At 30.1% G+C, this 19,979-nt stretch overlaps 2 protein-coding genes across 4 annotated transcripts in view; one reads left to right on the top strand and one right to left on the bottom strand.

The window, feature by feature from the left end:
• Nucleotides 1-19,979, top strand: part of LOC107450504 (uncharacterized) — a 265,618-nt gene that overhangs the window by 123,677 nt on the left and 121,962 nt on the right. The window lies entirely within an intron of this gene.
• Nucleotides 1-19,979, bottom strand: part of LOC107444931 (uncharacterized) — a 91,762-nt gene that overhangs the window by 66,778 nt on the left and 5,005 nt on the right. For both annotated transcript variants that reach the window (XM_087168980.1, XM_087168979.1), the window contains exon 4: nt 18,315-18,453. In XM_087168980.1, the coding sequence (XP_087025106.1) occupies nt 18,315-18,453 (139 nt within the window). The remainder of the gene's footprint in view (nt 1-18,314; nt 18,454-19,979) is intronic.

Here is a 19,979-nt window from a genome sequence, read left to right as displayed (position 1 = left end):
ATACCCATGAAAAACAAAGAAGATTTACGGATTAAAGAAATTTTAACAAACGAATACGAAAACTACTTTATGAAACAACGAGAACATCTAAGAAGTGATGCACAGCGACGAATTCTGGAAATTTAAGAGCAGACTAAATCTACCCACAACAGAAAGTGTAAACAACCCCACAAGTACAGAAAAGATGACTTAGTGGCGATTCAAAGAATACAATTTGGAACTGTTTTAAAATTGCGTCCCAAGTTTCATGGTCCTTACAAGATTGTTAAAGCGAAATTCAATGACCGATACGAAGTAGAAAAAGTTGGGCAACATGAAGGTTCTAACTTAACAACCACTGCTGTAGACTATATGAAGCCATGGACAAATTAGTGCATATTTACTGATGGAACGATGCAGCTTTGATTTTTTTCCTTCAAAAATTTGCTATGTATTTGTTAAGTTTGTTTTGTATACTGCTTTGTTTTTTTTCTCTTTTCAGATTTTTTTTAGTCATTCTGTTTCGAGGACGAAACCCGACAAAATGGCCGAGAATGTAATAAGCGAGACCACAGCCTCTATGTTATCCCGCCAGATGTCGCTCGTCTGAACGAAAGGCATAGAACTTTCTTGATGTAAATGAAGAGAGTCAGTTGATAATGTTTTCTTAGTGAAACGGGTAACCTAAGTGGTTAAGAGTCTAGATGACTATATTATTAGTTAATTGAAGTTTGTTTCTGCATGAAACTTGGAACCTGTGTGGTTCGATCCTGTGTAACTAAATGTTTCTGTGTGAAACTGAGAACCTTTGCAGTTCGATCTTATTTATTTTAAGAGTCTGTATGACTCATGTTATCATTAAAGAATAAGCATAATCATTAAATGTCTTGATTGACTTTATTAATGGTAACCAAGGCATTTACACACACACACACACATATATATATATATATATATATATATATATATATATGTAACATAAAAAGCTTTTATTAATCTTTTTATGTTAGTTTCTTTGCTATAAAAAAACTCCTACTTTATTACTAATTAATTATTCTATTTGAAATACTTTCTCACACTTTTAAAAGCCACATCCTGTTTCTAAATCTATTTTTAGCCAAAGTATGCATACATTTAAATAAAGATCTTTTTTCCCTTTTAAGCCGTGGGAATCACTCGAGCAAGTTCATTAACCAATTGTAATTTCTGAGATTTCCCTCTTTTCCCTAAATAGAGACATTTTAGGATTTTTTGCAAGATTTTCCCTACCAGAAAGACTGTTTGCTGATGGAGTAAACATGACTTCTTCGCTCTCACTCAACTAAGAATGTTCAAATAAAAGTTACTCTGATTTAATTAAAATCCTGTGTCTGTTTTCCTGCTCGGTCCGACTGCAACATTTTACAAGCCGAGCAGGATTTTAAGAACTGATGAAACGGGCGCAGGATAATAATTGCTAAAATGCTTCTTCAAAATATAATTCAAAAGTGAAAATAAAAATACAATTGGCGGAATCATAAAATTGCTGCTGAACTGACATTGTTCGTGAAACACATATTATTCTTTTGTAACAGGACTAAAGGAATTTGATGCCAAAAATAATTAAAAGAAGATTTTTGGGACTTCTCTTTCAAGTAGCCATTGGAGTGGTCTCAACTGTATTTTAACAGTGCCTGACGTCTTCGTTTCCGTTATAACCATTACAGAAATGGATCTCAACGCTGCCTGATTTGAGTCTCACCCACTTGAATGCTAGAAGCACTTTCTCTTTTGACGGAATCCCATTTGTGTATACCAACTTGATGGAAATGTCATCATATAAAATAATAATAAAAAGAAAAACTGCATCGAACTCCTGATAATTAAAATGTTTTTATTGAAACCCTATCCCTTGGAGAAAGCGTTGATTTTGCCATTGAGTGCTGAGCTGGATCTTATCGTCGATGAATTGTTTTCACACGATGTCTCCTTAGATGTTCGACATTCAAAAGAAAAATAAGCTTCAATTTCTCCGTCACTATTGGTGTTAATTTACGATTCATCTTAACGAAGAAACAAATTTTTTCCCTAGCAGCTCTCGTCTTTGGTTTTGGAATTGTGTTCACGGAATTTCAACGCACTCTCATCTCTGATGTTGTGATTTTCAAAATATCTTGGACTAATTCGAACTTTTTCACGTATCCTTTGAGTTTATTTTTTTTTTTTACAATTCTCATAAAACAATTTCTTAAATGATTATGATTTTAATTTTTCCCATATTTGATGTTTCAAAGTGAAACTACTTTTTATATATTGATAATATTTACTGTTGAAATTTTTATTTCTTTAAATTTTTATTTTCAGTTAATTGATTTATTTGATTGAAAAGTGTTTCAAGAAATTATTTTCATATTGTTTTATGTGTTACAGCTTCTATGATTTTTTGAGTAGTAGAAATTATATTTTTGTTTTACAGTGATTAGGGTTTAAATGAAAATGCCATTTAAATTTTTTTTTTCTCTTCGTAATGCAACTGCAGTAATTATTGAAATTTAATTTAGATATGTGAATGCAATTACGGTGTTGCAAAAATTAAATCAAGAAATGTTGAAACTAATGCAAATAGTTTGGAAAAATGAATAAAATACTTGTTGTTAGAATTTAAATTGAAGTACAACCAGACATTAATGCTTTAGTCCAACGTTGGTAATTAGTTCATAGCTCAGTTCTAGCTCAGATATGTCCATAAATAAACAAAGTCTCTTATTGCTGAGTGACAATCCCAGCATAAAGATAGGATAATGATCAAACACAAATTGAAACATTTAGTAACCACCACACTTCAAAAACACGTTTAAAATAGAAATAAAAATATTTGAATTCCCTAACAATTGTGACATTAAATTACCAATTAAGATCTCTGCACAAAAATTACTTTAAAAAAATATCCGAACTAAAATTCTTGAAAAAAAAAATTATGTCCAAAAAGAAAAAATGAAAGATATAAATGAAAAAATAAAAAAATAAAAGGTAATTTGCAAATAAACAAAACTTGCACTTCAGATTAAAAATAAGGAAAATAGCTAGATCAGTCAAAAATTAAAAACTGATTTACCTTAATACCATATTAAATTTGAAAGCTTTGTTTTGGATTTCAATTAGCGATAAATTGTGTTAAACGGGTTGTAATGTAAAATCTGAGAAGACTGATCACCTTTTCTGATTATAAAAGCAATTTGTCTTTACATTTTTCCTGAAATCCGGTTTAATAATTGCAATAAAAATACCAAGAAAGAAAATAAAAGTACAAATAAATAAATATAAAGAAAGTAGAAAGAAAAGTAAAATAAAAGAAGGTAGAAAGAAAAATAAGAGAGAAAAAGAAAAGAAAAAATGTTATAGAAGGCAAATTTTTATATTAAATTTAATGATTTTTCATTGTTAAAATAAATTAAAAACACCGAATATGACAACATTACACATGGTTCAATGAACATGTGGTCCCCTTTTTTCTGGAAGATCCGACCTTTCAAATTTTCTTCTTCAAGTTCAATGTTTACCCAATCTAAAAGGATATGGGGCGATGGTAGTTTCTCTCTGTGGTGAAAACCAAAAAAATTTAAACTTAAGCATCTATTGAAACTAGGATCTTCCAGCACATCATTGTTGAGACTAGGGACTGTTTTCCTCCATTTGGGGAATACAGCCCCTAATCCAGCAAAAATTTTTCCCTAACAACACTGAAATCCTAAATTTCAGATTAAAGACCATTGTGTCAAATTTTTTTACATTTTATATTGAAATTTTTTTTGATAAAAAGTGTCAATTTGTATTTTTATATCTCATATCACTTGCATTTTCATATTTTTTTTTTTATCTTTCATGTTGTTGAATGTGAATATTTACATCTTTTAGAAAATTTTTATAGATTTTCTTGTCTTAAGTGAAAAGTTTATTTTAATTGTATTAGTATGAATAATAACTTTATTTACTGTGATTATCAAGAAAGACTGAAAAAACTTAATCACAAAAAATTATTGAAAATGGAGATCTAACACTTCATTTTGACAGTAGTGTGTGTTTTTTTTTTTTTTTTTTATGATTTATGTTACTTTATATCTTGTTGATATTACAAATATTATTATTATTTTTTTTATTTTAATTGTGTCATCATAGGGAAAGTTTTGCAAAGGGATAATTTTAAAAAAATTTTAGATATTAGTCAAAATTTTTCGGCGAGGGGGGATGTAACATAAAAATCTTTTATTAATATTTTTATGTTAGTTTCTTTGCTATAAAACAACTCCTACTTTATTACTAATTAATTATTCTATTTGAAATACTTTCTCACACTTTTAAAAGCCACATCCTGTTTCTAAATCTATTTTTAGCCAAAGTATGCATACATTTAAATAAAGATCTTTTTTCCCTTTTAAGCCGTGGGAATCACTCGAGCAAGTTCATTAACCAATTGTAATTTCTGAGATTTCCCTCTTTTCCCTAAATAGAGACATTTTAGGATTTTTTGCAAGATTTTCCCTACCAGAAAGACTGTTTGCTGATGGAGTAAACATGACTTCTTCGCTCTCACTCAACTAAGAATGTTCAAATAAAAGTTACTCTGATTTAATTAAAATCCTGTGTCTGTTTTCCTGCTCGGTCCGACTGCAACATTTTACATATATATATATATATATATAATACAAAAATAATAAATACTTTTGTATTAATAAAAGAATTAAAACTCTTTCGGTTTCATAAAATGTCTTTGTTAAAGAGTAAGTGTAGAGATATTTTATTTTAGGAATTCAAGGCTGAAAACATACCATTGAATAATAATTAGATTTTTATTTCAAAGGAGGAGTTATTTTTAGAATCTTGTTCCTCTTTCACTTCCATATTAGGAAGCAGTAAATGATTTTCCATAATGCGTTAGTAGGGTTGCAGACTTGCAAAGATCTTGTTTGTTTTTTGATTGTGTCGGGCCAAATGTTACTCAATTTGGTAAGAGACTGATCATCTCTGCTAATTCTAAAAGTGACAACTTATGTTTGCACATTAGACAGCAGAATTCTCAAAATGTTAAGGTTAAAAAAGATGTTTTAGTAAAAGTAAACATCGAAAAAATAAAAATGATGAAAAAGATGCTTCAGTAAAAGTAAACATCGAAAAAATAAAAATGATGAAAAAGATGTTTCAGTAAATGTAAACATCAGAAAAATAAAAGTTAAAAATGTTTCAGTAAAAGTAAAAATTGAAAAAATAAAAAGAAAGAATGTCCAAAACATTCAATGATTCGAAGATGATCTAGGTAATGGATGCGTTTATTATCATATATATATATATATATATATATACTAGCTAACCCGGTAAACGTTATTTTGCTACATGAATTATTTCTAGAGTATGAACTATTTATTTATTTATTGTAAGTGTGTGCGTAGTATATGAGTGAAAGAGGCATGGAGCGCTGCGAACGATGACGGAATCTAAGACGCAAATCATTGCCAATGCCAATCTAATGGTAAACTGAATGCGTTAAATTGAATCAGCACATCTCTGGGTATAATAGGGATTTGGGGAAGTAATATATTTTCACCCAGGAATTTGTTATCTAAAATAATGACTTCGATAACGTTGTTCCTTAATTTTTTAACAACTAATCGCTTGGCGTTGCACGGCCGTGGTGGGATCAAATTACGAAGCAAAATAACCGGAGATCCAACTTTAAGTACTAAATTATGCGGTGGTAAATCGAATGAGTTTAAAAACTCTGTTGGAAAATTCTCAGCTTCATTGGGATCACAAACTGCATCAACGAATTTATATGTTACCAAGTTACCTGCCAATAACTGGTAATTTTATGCATCCAGTTTCATTCTTAATAACTTTTCCATCACCGATGCCTGACAATTGTTTTGAGAATGTTTCAGCAGATGGATCCTTAAGCATTTGAACCCGCATATTTACTTTTAATAGAACCTTTTTCAACATTACACCACAGTGGAGATGTTTTCAAGTAAGCATTGATCTCATCAGCGTTCATTAAACGCGGAATGACGGGAAGTGTTTGTCTGAAATCACCTGAAAGGAGTAACAGAGTGCCGCAAAATAATTGGTCATTGTTTATTTATATCTTTCAATGTCCTGTTCAACGCATCAAGCAAATGTTTGCGTGCCATAGTGCATTCATCCCAGATGATAATTTTACAGCGTTTCAAAACTGTGGCCATAGACGATTGCTTTTTTATGTTGCACACTGCATCTGGGTTGTTTTGAATATTTAGTGGCAGCTTAAATAATGAATGAGCTGCTCTGCCTCCATCCAATAAAGTTGCCGCAATGCCAGATGATGCAACGGCCAACGCGACGCCATTATTTGATCGTATTTCGGCGAGAATTAGCGAAATAATGAATGTTTTGAAAGTACCACCTGGTGCATCCAAAATAAAACCACCTTGTTCTGCCGAAACTGTGAGCATAATGCGTTCATAAATGTTCATTTGTTCTTCATTCATTAGGGGAACATTGCGAGTAACAATCGCTGCCATTTCTATCGTATTGTATTGAAGTTCACGATTAATGTCGTCCCGCAGTGGACTGATCGTTAAGACATGGTTCCCAGCAGAACACCGAAGTCAAGCATCACTGGCTACGGTTAGTGTGCGGGTGGGTGACCACTTGGATCAGTCTGCGTAGGGACCGAGGGTGTGCAGTATTGGTCCTCGTCAAACTGTGCTACCGTAAAGTGCTCGACTTCTTGCGCAGGTCGTCGGGCTACCGAAGTGGGGGTGCCATCCCCTCCGCAGATCAAAATTGTGGTGGCATGTCTTTGGATCATCCTCCGGGATGTTTCCAAGACCGTCGCCAATAGCCCATTGTGCAACTCTAGTGCGACGTAAATTAACAACAACACGATTAATGTCAGTGGTTAATAAATCAGATGCACTTCGATTTGTCGAAGGCATACCGAAATAACTGAGTGTAAGTTGGCAATAATAATGTAAAAATCCTCAATAGCAATCAGTGTTTCATTGTATATAGCATCGCTGAATGCTATTGTTAGATAGTTGCAACGTGTGCGATGTTGATACCGTATATCATCAGTCATCGAATCTTTGTGACTATCGCATAACGTTTTTATACGGGCCGGGAAACATGTAGTTAATACTACACTACTGTGCAAATTAATTGGGACAAACAAATTTTTTCAGAAAATTGTTTTTTCCCCCGGAGATTTCCAGCCCAAACCGGTTTGAACTGTAGTTTCTTACAGCACGGTGTTGTTTTTGGCTGGTTTAAACCGGTTTGACAACGTGATCATCTTATGTCAAAATTTACTCCGTCATTCGTGCTTCAGTTGCTGTCAGGAGCGGTCGATTGTTTGTTTCTGACGTGTATTAAAAAAATAGATATCAGTCCCAGGAAAAGAATTCGAATTGTTATTCTTAGTCAGCATACATCTATGACTGTAAGGGATATTGCTGCAACAGTTGGAGTTGGAAAATCGAGTGTTTCGAGGATTATTCATATGCAAAAGAATTTGGGTACAGTGTCTCCGAAACGAAAGAGTAAATGTGGACGTAAACGCAAGACGACACCTCGAACAGACCAATTTCTATTACGAAATAGTAAAATGCATCCTCGCAAAACAAGTACAGACCTTCAGAGAGATTTATCAGCTACTGGTGTGAGCATCGATGCATCGACAGTCCGACGAAGGCTTAATGAAGCTGGGAGAATTGCAAGAAAACCAATAAAAAAACAGCTATTAACACCTGTAATGAAGAGAAAACGTTTGATTTGGGCTAGGAAATATAAATCCTGGACTGCACAAGACTGGAAAAAAGTTTTATTCAGCGACGAAACGCATTTTTTGGTGCAAGGGTTTCGACCAAGATTTGTCAGACGAAGTGCTGGAGAACCCATAAGGGAACAACATATTATTCAAACAGTTAAGCACCCCCAAAAGCAGATGTTTTGGGGTTGTTTTACCTCTGGAGGACCTGGCAGCTTAGTACCGATTGAAGGAATGATGAACTCTCAAAAGTACATTCCAATAATAGAAAAAAAAGTTGTGCCTTTGATGCAAACGTTCGCTGGGGGTGTTAGCGTCTTTCAACAAGATCTCGCTCCTTGCCACAATTCTAAGATGACAAAGAAATTTTTTCAAGAACAGAAATTAACGGTTTTGGATTGGCCAGGTAATTCTCCTGATCTCAATCCCATCGAAAATTTGTGGAGTATAGTGAAGAGACGTGTGAGTCAAATGGACTGCTCAACCAAGAAATCAATGATTGAGAATGTTATAAAAGTTTGGTTTCACGATGACGAGATCAAAAATTTATGTTCGAATTTAGTAGAATCCATGCCAAACCGAGTACAGGATCTATATCGAGCTAAAGGAGGACATATTTCATATTAGATGGCTATACCATGCATGTAAGTTAACTTATAGTGATTAAACATTATTTGTGAAAAATTTTGAGCTTGTCCCAATTAATTTGCACAGTAGTGTATGTCCATCGATTGACTGACGTCCATCGATTTTACGTATATCTTGAAATGACAATTAGCCGGTGACATTAACCAACAACAGTCGAAAATAAAAGCACTCAGTCTGCCTTGGGTTGACTGTAAATACTCTCCCCAAGGCGTTTGATTTGAATAAACCGGGACATGCATCAACCATAGAGTTGAAATAGTAGGTAGAGGAACCAAGTTCGCTTTATTCCTTCCGAAAACACATGCCACAGATAGCAAGCAAAGGGCTACAATCACGTGATGGAAAGCGTGCAAAACTTGGCGCAGTATCACAAATGTTGGCGCACTAAGTTTTTAAACAGTTATATTTCGATATTACCGATGCGCAAATAATCGGAGCATTTGAAAGAGAGAAAAAAAATATTTTCGTTAATATCATTTCTTCAATATTATTATATGGATTTTTAAAACATGAGGAGTTTTTTTTTCTTAACAAATAATTTTTAATTAAAGTACTGCCTTTAATTAAAAAATTTCAGTAGTTCTCGTCTTTACTCTTAACATTATTCCTTAAAATTTATTCATTATATAAAAATGAAAAACGATATTCTGCGTCACTTATACTTATTACTATATTCAGAAAAATTTTTTAAAAATGTTTTTATTACAAAGACCTATTTAAAAAAAATTAACAATATATATTGTAATAACTATTATTACATTAAACTATTGTTATTTTTTAAAAAAAAAATAATAACTTCGATACAAAAATCAGGATTTTTTTAAAATTTACCAGGGCTTAAAATAAGAATTTGAAAATGTTGCCTTTCTTTTTTAATGAAACATAAGTTCTTTTAAAAAATAAATTTAATCTTTACGTTTTAAAAGTTTTATCACTATTAGATAAAACAAATTGTAAAATTAAACAGATTGTCTGAAAAAAGTTCGATGCTTAGAAATAACATTAATGTTGCAACACTTTTATCATTTTTATTTATGCTCACCAAGAGACTGCTCGAGAGGTAATATCAAATTTCGGGAAAAATAGCTTCGAGGAAAATAAAACCCGCTTTTAGTTGAATAGATTAGATAGAAAACATATTTTTGATTAAATTTAATTAAGTTTAGAATTTTATTTATATATTGAATACATTAAATTATTTATACAATAAAGATTATTTACATTAATAATTTAGAATTTTGACTTCTTTTTTTCCTGACACTTAAAATAGATATTTTCAAAAATAAACTGCTGTTGCATTTTAACTTAATACTCAACAATTTGTCTAAATATGAAATAAAATATTTATTCTAATATAAAAGTTTTCAGCTCCGAATAGAGAAAAATATAAGATTAAAAACATTAAACTAATCAAAGAAAATAATAAAAGAGTTTAATTAGAAATTTTACTTTGTATTTCATGTACAATCTTATTCCATAAATTATTAATAGGAAGTTTGAATTGTACACACAAAGAGACTAGTAGAAAAGCTTTCGAAATTTAAACAAAAAAATACTTAAATAAAAGAGAAAGCAATTAGAATTTTTACTTTGTACTGAATGTAGATTGAAACTAATGACGAACTTATAATTGAAATATCTTACTTTTATTTGTGATAGAAATTGCAATTTATGCAACTTTTTATGAGGTAAATTTATGCAACTATTATGGGTCAATATATATTTAATAATTTTTATACAGAAAACCAGTAATTTAAAAAGTAACAGTTAAAAATATTTTATTTTAGAAATAAAAAAATCATAATCATTTTATGGACATTAAGAAAATTGCAATGCCCCTCCATAAAAAATGTAATTTTCTTAAAAATAGTAAGAGCATTTAAAACTATTTCTCTTAGCCAGCTGCAAATTAAATATATACAATCTATACAAAGGTAAAAACAGTTGAAATTTTACAAGAAAGGTTCACGATGTCTTTGCACCACAGCCAGCTGTTAGCCTTGGCCGTCTGAGCAGTTTATTCCATACCAATGCATCACATGAGCTAATTTACTGCACTAATTTACTCCAATACAACTTAGCCACTTCTATGTTATGTTTTCTAAATTTGTTGCACTAAATAAACTAATTCTACGCTTTAATATACTAGTAAAATAAAGTATTTTCAATATAATTATTTTTAAATAAAAAGAAGATAAACAAGTACTTAATGATTATATTAAATATACCTTAATTTATTTTCTAAATAGTACATAATTTATATTCATTTTATGAATAGTAACAGAATTATACAATTTTATTAAAAATTAACACTAAAACTACTATACACTATTTTATATTTAAATACTAAGAATATTTCATAGAATTTATTTATTCATCAAATATATAAGAATATACAAATAATTAGTTTTTTAAGCATTACTATGTAATTTAAAAAACACAACTTCTTATGTACCATATTTTTTATTTAAATATATACATTTAAAGGAAACATTTTAGAACAAGATAAATATTGGGTTTTAGTAATCAAGAGGTAAAGATATACAAAATCTTCAGAATATACAGAAATGATATCGACATTTAAAGAGAATTAAAACAAAACCGAAGGTTTACTCAACTGTTCCTTGGCGCTAAAGTATCTCGCCAAGGAAGCCAACAAAGCTTTGCAGCTATTTCAGCTAAAAATAGAGTATATACTGAAATATACTTAAACATTATAAGTTTCAAGTTTAAGAAACAATAAAAACTTATGTCAAATGCAAAAAAAGTGAGCAAAAACGAGCGTAATTGATTATTAAAGCAAATAAAACAAGAGAGCATGACTGAGTATCGGAAAAATTTTAAAATCAATTTTAAAATAGAAAAAGTGAAAAAAAAATGTCGCCCTTTCTTGTAAAAAGTTATCGGACAGTCCCTAGAAAACTTTTCCGTGCAGCAAAATGCTCAGGACTTTCGTACCATTCTTATTTCTGAATTAAAAAGACAGACAGTTAATTGCATCAGACGATCGCAATGCTAAACGAATGGACGGGAATCGAAGCGGTCTCAGTGAACGGCAAGTTTGAGCTACAGTCACATGACTTTATCTTGTCCACGGGTCGAGGGTTATTCTACTCTCTCTACCCAATATTTCAACTCTATGGCATCAACCAGTGTGCCTTGCATGCAGGGTGTACATTTTTTTTTGTTTGATCCAATGTGAAATAGTGTGGTACTTCTTAGTAATGTCCATACAAAGGCACCAAAAGCATCCACACGATTACACAATTCAAAAAATTCGGTGAGTAGTTTTTGGTGGATTTATAGTTCGGTCAATCGCTGTTTTGTTCCTGACCGTTTTCAAGATGAACGGCTAAATGAATAATGGTTGGATCCCGTTTATGAATTGGGACACCAAAGATACGCCAAACAGCTTGTTTGGAGCTGATGCACCGGCCAATTTGGTACAGCGTTATTTCATCGTTGTTATTCACTGGAAGAACAGTCACATTGATATCACATTGGTATTCGCATTGGCGAAATACCGCCATATCACTGATTTATTCACATACTTGTTCATATATTTGATGTTCTTCTTTAAGGGTGAGCATAAGTATTAGAGTTTAATATGACTTGTTGCAACGTATATTGTTTTTTATTTATCATGCTTATACGTCTAGTTTGGATTGGAACATGATTAAAAACAGATATATTTAAAATATACGTTAAATCTGTCCAAAAAATGAAAAAAAATTAGTTATAAACCTAATCATATAAACCTAATATACATATAAAATTTCATCAAGATTAGCAAAATTTGTAATTAGAATTAGCAGAGATGATCAGTCTCTTACCAAATTGAGTAACAATTGGCCCGACACAATCAAAACACAAACAAGATCTTTGCATGTCTGCGACCCTACTAACGCAATATGGAAAATTATTTACTGCGTTCTAATATGGAAGTGAAAGAGGAACAAGATTCTAAAAATAACTCCTCCTTTGAAATAAAAATCTAATTATTATTCAATGGTATGTTTTCAGCCTTGAATTCCCAAAATAAAATATCTCTACGCTTGCTCTTTAACAAAGACATTTTATGAAACCGAAAGAGTTTTAATTCTTTTATTAATACAAAAGTATTTATTATTTTTGTATTATATATATCGTCGTTGCCGAGTGGAAGGATTAAAACAGGTCATAGGTCGGGAAGGAGGGTACAAAATTTATTTATTAATTATTAGACAAGAGCAGTCATGAGAGTGAGTAAGAGTGAACACGAAACGTTGTGCTCCTTGGTTATATGTTAGGGAAAATCTTGCAAAGTAAAATCCGTAAAATGTTTCAATTTAGGGAAAGAGGGAACTCTTAGTAGTTCTTATTGGTTTATGAAATAGATCGAACGTTTCCCACACAGAGCAAAGGGAAAAATGTCCTGCTCTTAATTAAATGCATACTTGAGCCAAAAATAGATTTAAGAACAGGATGCGGCTTTTAAAAGTGTGAGAAAGTATTCCGATTAGAATAATTAATTAGGATGAAGTTTTATAAAAGAAACTGACATAAAAAGATTAATTGAAGCTTTTTATGTTACATCGCCCTTCACCAAAAATGTTTAATTACAATCTAAAAATTTAAAAATTACCCATTTGCAAAATCTTCCCTATTAGTAAAAATAAAGCACAATTAAAATGAAAAATATCAAATTTGTAATTTTAACAATATATAACAGTAATATATGAATTATCAAAAATACACATTTGTACACATGGTAAAAATAATAACATATTTAAACTGTTCGAGCAATAAAATTCAGCAAATTTAAAATTTTCATTTCAACGGATTTTTTTTTTTTTTGACTTAACAGTCTTTTCAGTTTCAAAAGTCTTTTGTTTAAAGATCACAGCACAGCTTTTTTCACTATAAGAAGAATTCTTCATAATAATACAATTTAAGTTAACTCTGCAATCATGATGACAAAAATTTATAAACATTTGTTAGAAATGTGTAATTTAAAATGTAAAACACAAAATACGAAAAACATTTTTAGTGGAAAAATTTCAATATGAAATTAGATGTGAGTCTTGTTTACCTTGTTTAAAACAAAATAAAGTAAAAATAACACAGTAGTTGTTACTCTGAAGTCCAACACTTCAGAATTATCTTCATTTCACTTTATTTATTATTTACCTTGCATATTTATCACTTTAATAGCTAAATATCCGGGAAAAAAAAATTTTTTTTCTTTATGTCCAAAATTTGCCTTCTGTAAAAAATTTTCTTTTCTTTTTCTCTCTTATTCTTCTATCTACTTTCTATATTTATTTATACTTTTTCTTTATTGATATTTTTATTGCAATTATTAACCCGGATTCCAGGAATTATGTAAAGACAAATTGCTTTTATAATCAGAAAAGGTGATCAGTCTTCTCAGATTTTGCATTACAACCAGTTTAACACAATCGCTTATTGAAATCCAAAACAAAGCTTTCAAATTTAATATGGTATAAAAGTAAATCAGTTTTTAATTTTTGACTGGTCTAGCTATTTTCCTTATTTTTAATCTTAAATGCAAATTACCTCTTTTTTTTACATTTATATCTTTCTTTCTTTTTGGACATGAAACTTTTTTTTTTCAAAAATTTTAGTTCGGATAATTTTTATAGTATTTTTTGTGCAGAGATCTTAATTGGTAATTTAATTTGTCACAATTGTTAGGGACATATATGGCAGTACTTTTACTTTCGTTACTTGTACCGTCGGTACAAGTAAAAAGTACGTACTTTTACTTGTACTTCGTTACTTTTTAAATTTAGTACTTTTACTTGTACTTTCGTTACTTTTTTAGGGAAAAAGTACAAGTACTTGTAACGGAAATGTCGATTGAAATCGTTACTTTTTTTCTAAAACTCGGTAAGCTTTCTAAAAGAAAAAAAAAATTAATTAAAAAAAATGCTTATGTTTCTTTAATTGCATCTTGTACCTTGCATTTTAATTGTACCTTGCATCAAATTTAATTGGTTGGAAGAAAAAGCTAGGGAGGAGACTACAAAAAAATTGGAAAGAATTGTCCAAGCTGAGCACCCTGCTATAACTAATAACGTAACAGAAAAAACAGGGATTTTAAATTTTCTAAAGCTGAAAACATCATGCCTATCACCAGCGACAGAAGAATTTACGGCATACATGAGCTCAAATGTCGAAACGGAAAGCATATCAATTTTGAATCGATATCCAATCGTAAAAAAATTATATGTGAAATATAAGTACCTTCTAGTGCTCCCGTGGAGCGCTTATTCAGCGTGGCTAAGCAGATTCTGAGAAATTCTCGCAGCAGACTCAGTGACACCACTTTCGAAATGCAATTATTTTGCAAAATGAATAAAAATATTAATTAGCAAGTTGTTTTCATTCATTTTCGAGTTTTATGCATTTATTTAATACATTTTAAATAAAAAAATGTTGGATTTTGTTATTACATTTTTTAATTTTTTTTTGAACTCACTAATAATACATTTTTTACTAAGTACATTTTTACCTAGTTCATTTCTTACTAAAATTATGTTTATGCCCGACCTTGTCAAACAACGCCCAGTCAAATCTTTAAGAACTTCAGAACTATTTGTGCTATTGAAAACTATTATAATTACTATTTTAACTCTTGAAAACTCGAAGGTATTAATTTAGCCGCTGATACTAAAATTCGTTTACAAATTTTAATTATTCCGTTAGGCAGAAATGTTCGGAAAATGATTTTCGCGCATGACTTCAGCATTAGTCATTGTTACGAATAAAACTGTAGACTGTTCTGTTTCAACTTATACTGCACATTCAATTATTTTTTACTAGCTCAAAGATCACAAAGCTATCTGAAACCCCGAGTTTGCTTTGTTTATGTTTGTGCTTTTAACCTGCGTTTCCATAGAGTAAAACAATTTTAAATCAATGATAATTTAAATAAATAAAAATAATAAACTAAAATTAAAATCAATAGATAAAATTTCTTTTTCGCGCAAATCCATAAAAAGTTTGATATTAAAATTATATTTGATTTTAAAATTATATTATACGATTATATTATAAAATTATATTATAATATTCTTCCGAATTTGAAAATGAATTAATGTCCATAACTTTCAAAATTAAAAATAATTAAATAAATAACAACAATTTTGCAAAAACAATAAAGAACATAAGAATATTGTTCAATAAAATTGTAGGTTACTTTGAGTTTTCGATTTCCTAGAAATGTACTTTTAAATCGTTACTTTTTTTGTTTAGTACTTGTACTTTTACTTGTACTTTTTACTCGTTACTTTTTAAAATAAGAACTTTTTACTTTTTACTCGTTACTTTTTTTAAAAATACTTGTACTTTTACTCGTTACTTTTTAAAAGTAACGTTGCCATATATGGTTAGGGAATTCAAATATTTTCGTTTCTATTTTAAACGTGTTTTTGAAGTGTGTTTGGTTACTAAATTTTTCAATTTGAGTTTGATCATTTTAATATCTGTATACTTCAATTCTCAACAAGTAAGTTCAAATTCTAACAACAAGTATTTTGTTCACTTTTCTAACTATTTGTATAAGTTCTAACATTTAAATTTAATTTTTGCCACACCGTAATTGCATTCATATATTAAAATTGAATTTCAATAATCACTGCAGTTGCATTACGAAGAGAAAAAAAATTTAAATGGCATTTACATCTTAATCCTATACACTAGAGTAAAATAAAAATATAAATTCAACTAATCAATAATTCATGGAAACTGTAACACTTAAGACAATAAAGTATGAAAATAATTTTTCCAGACATTTTTTATGCCAATCAAAAACATTCAGTTCACTGAAAATAAAAATCTCTCAAGAAAAACATTTTAACAGTAAATACGAGTAATGTATAAAAAAAAAAAATAATTGTTTCAATTGAAACATCAAGTCTGAGAAAAAAATTTTTTTTTTAAAAATAATAATCAATAAAAATTCAAGAAATTGTTTTATGAGAATTGTGAAAAAAATAAACACAAAAGGATACCTGAAAAAGTTAGAATTAGTCTTAGGAGATATTTTGAAAACTGCAACATCAGAGATGAAAGTGTGTTGAAATTCCATGAACAAAATTGCAAAAGCAAAGACGAGAACTGCTAAGGAAAAAATTTGTTTCTTCGTTAAGATGAATCGTAAATTAACACTGAAAGGAGAAATTGAAGCTTATTTTTCTTTGAGTACTGAGTATGTGGGAGGGAATGTCGAACATCTAAGGAGACCCTCGTAAACCATTCCGGGGTGTGAAAACAATTCATCGACAATAAAATCCAGCAAAGCACTTAAGAGTGGCAAAATCAATGCTTTCTCAAAGGAGAGGGTTTCAATTAAAACATTTTAATTATCAGGAGTTCGATGCAGTTTTTCTTTTTAGTTCAAGGAAAGAAATTGAAACTCAGCTTTCTAGTAGTCTCAGGAACGTAGACAAAATATGCAGCATAGACATATGGAAAACCGATGATCGTTTAGTTCCACTGGGCGTAGGTATAATTTATAATAAACAAAAAGTTTGAAGAGTTTATTTTTTTGCAGAAGATATTGGGTGAATTTTTAATTGCCATTACTTGTAGAAGAATTTGACTGCTTATTTACCAGCTGTTCATTTGAATAAATGATTTGATGTTATTCCATATTTTTGATGTACCCTCTACCAAAGTTGATTTATTTAATTTCAAATGAGATATTTAATATCTTTAATGTACCGTACGTACTGTACCCCTTCCCGACCGTTCAATCCTGACGACTTATAACGTCGTTGCCGAGTGGAAGAATTAAAACAGGTCATAGGTCGGGAAGGAGGGTACAAAATTTATTTATTAATTATTAGACAAGAGCAGTCATGAGAGTGAGTAAGAGTGAACACGAAACGTTGTGCTCCTTGGTTATTTGTTAGGGAAAATCTTGCAAAGTAAAATCCGTAAAATGTTTCAATTTAGGGAAAGAGGGAACTCTTAGTAGTTCTTATTGGTTTATGAAATAGATCGAACGTTTCCCACACAGAGCAAAGGGAAAAATGTCCTGCTCTTAATTAAATGCATACTTGAGTCAAAAATAGATTTAAGAACAGGATGTGGCTTTTAAAAGTGTGAGAAAGTATTTCGATTATATATATATATGTATATATGTTCTCTCTCTATATATATATCCTTCCTTCCTTCCTCAATGGCACGACAGCCCCGGGTGGGCCCTGGCCTTCTCAATCAACTTCCTCCAGGCCTGCCTCTGCCTGGAAGTTGTCTTCCAGTTTGAGACTTTTAAGACTGAAATGTCTCTTTCCACGCAGTCGACCCATCTCAGCTTTGGTCGACCTCTGGGCCTTGATCCGATGGGCTGAGCCGAAAAGATTATGTTTGTCGAACGCTCCCTGTTCATTCGAATGATGTGACCAGCCCATTTAATTGTTTAATTCTTTGAATTTTTACATATATATATATATATATATATATATATATATATATATATATATATGCGAAGAAAAATATTAATAAATAATATGATTTAACAAAAAAATTTTGAAATGTATAAATGAATAGCAGAAGGTTGAGAAAAAAAAAAAACTATTCTTTTATTATGAATTTTTCTTAGTTTAAAACTGGAAGTTTCCTAATTTCCTTGCTTCTAAGGTTTTGAAAATTCTCACTTACAACAAAAAAATTTACTGGTTAAACTAACCACCACTTTTAAGTCAAATTAATAGCCGTTTAACTATCGAAATTAATTATATTAAATTAATTACATTAAATTAATAAAAATAAACAATTTAATAATCATCCCGATAACTCGGTTTGGGTGATATATAAAAGTCGAGGGAGAAAGCATCTGCAATGTTCTCATGCAGTGCTGCTGTAGAATTTAATGAAAACAGAATGTATAAATACAGACCTTTCTATCTTTAAAAGTGCCATTTTCACAATAACGCTGTGGTAAACATTCACAGACTTTTTTAGGAAGTTCTGGTTCTTCAGATAATGGATTACACCAATCAGGTTTTAACTCCCCACAGATCTTCGTTATATTTGATCTGCAAAATTGAATGTCAAGAAGAGTTTCATAATTTTACCCTAATTCATTTGAAAATGAAGATATAGGAAACAAATATCATAGATTAGTGAGAAAAAGTACTCAGTTCTAATTTAAGCTCCAATTTATTGAATAAATTAGCTTTAAAGATTAAAAGGCTGTCTTTTTATTACTGCTCAGAAATTCTGTGTATTATATTAGTTGAGATATAACAAACAAATAATATTGTCTTATTGGAATGATAAGATATTTAGATATTTAGATTGCTATATCGAAAATGTTAAAAATTTCGCTCTGAAAGAAATCCCATTCAAAACGAGCTCAACAACTGTCACTAAATCATACAATATGCAATAAACAAAATGTATTGTAGTGTACGATATTCATTTAATTGCATGGTACGGTATTCGATATTCAGGTTTGAACAAAAAAAATATTAGCACATCTGCACTAACTCATTATTTTATATTTCTCAAGAAATACTTACAAGATTATTTTTAAAAATTTTAGAAGCGTTTCAGTCGTGCAATTTCTCACACATATCAATGAAGTTTAAAGCTTTTAGAGGTTTGAGAGACCAGCAATAAATTACGAACAGAAAAAAAAGAAAGTTTTTGAACATCCTATGCCAAAAAATACAACGATAATCTTGTAACTCATGTCAATTACGGTGATTATCATATGAAACAAATGCAGAAAATATCCCAAACCTACCTTAAACATTCATGAAAAAATGGACATTTTTTTAAAAGCTAAATTTTTTGACTAACGTTTACTTATTATAATGACAGAAATATTCCATAAAAGTAAACAAAATTTTTAAATAAATTTTTAATTATTAACAAAAATATTTTTTGAATGGTTAATTAATTTTTAAATTAATTTTATTGATTTAAATTAATTAGTTTTTAATTAATAATAATAATATAATTTAAACATTTAAAAAATCTTTTGAAATTGCATAAGCAATGAGTGTTTAAAGTAATATTTTCATACTGTGCAAACGCGAAAAACATTTAAAGAATTTTTCTGTCACAATTTTGTTCACTCGCAATTCTGTTTTTATTCACAGTTATATAAAAAAAAGGTCCGATTTGAATATCGTGAAAATTTAAAAAGTTTCTATGATTTTCTAACCCCCGTATATCACATTTCATGTTAAGAAGTAATATGAATTCTCACCCTCAATAAAAATCCCAGTTGAGAATTCCGCTCAATAAAAATCCCACTCAAAACGCATTCAAAGACTATCACGAAATCATGCAATGGGCAAAAGCAAAATATATTGCACAACGCATCATGCGATTTTCATATAATTAAATCGATATTTTTGTTGAGAAGTAATACAAATTCAGACAATATCGTAATAGCAAGGTTTAAGATTTTCGCCCAATAAGAAATTCCGCTCAAAACACGCTCAAAGACTATCACTAAATCAACTAATATTGTATCTAACGGAAAAAGAAAGTTCCAGAAGTCGACAGACAAACTCCAGGAGTTATAAGAAGAAACGAAATATATTACATA

Source organism: Parasteatoda tepidariorum, chromosome 8 (assembly GCF_982258835.1).
Source record: "Parasteatoda tepidariorum strain Cologne lab strain chromosome 8, Ptep-v5.0, whole genome shotgun sequence".
NCBI lineage: Eukaryota > Metazoa > Arthropoda > Arachnida > Araneae > Theridiidae > Parasteatoda > Parasteatoda tepidariorum.
Note: the sequence above shows the minus strand (reverse complement) of the source record. Positions and strands in the feature narration are given on the sequence as shown.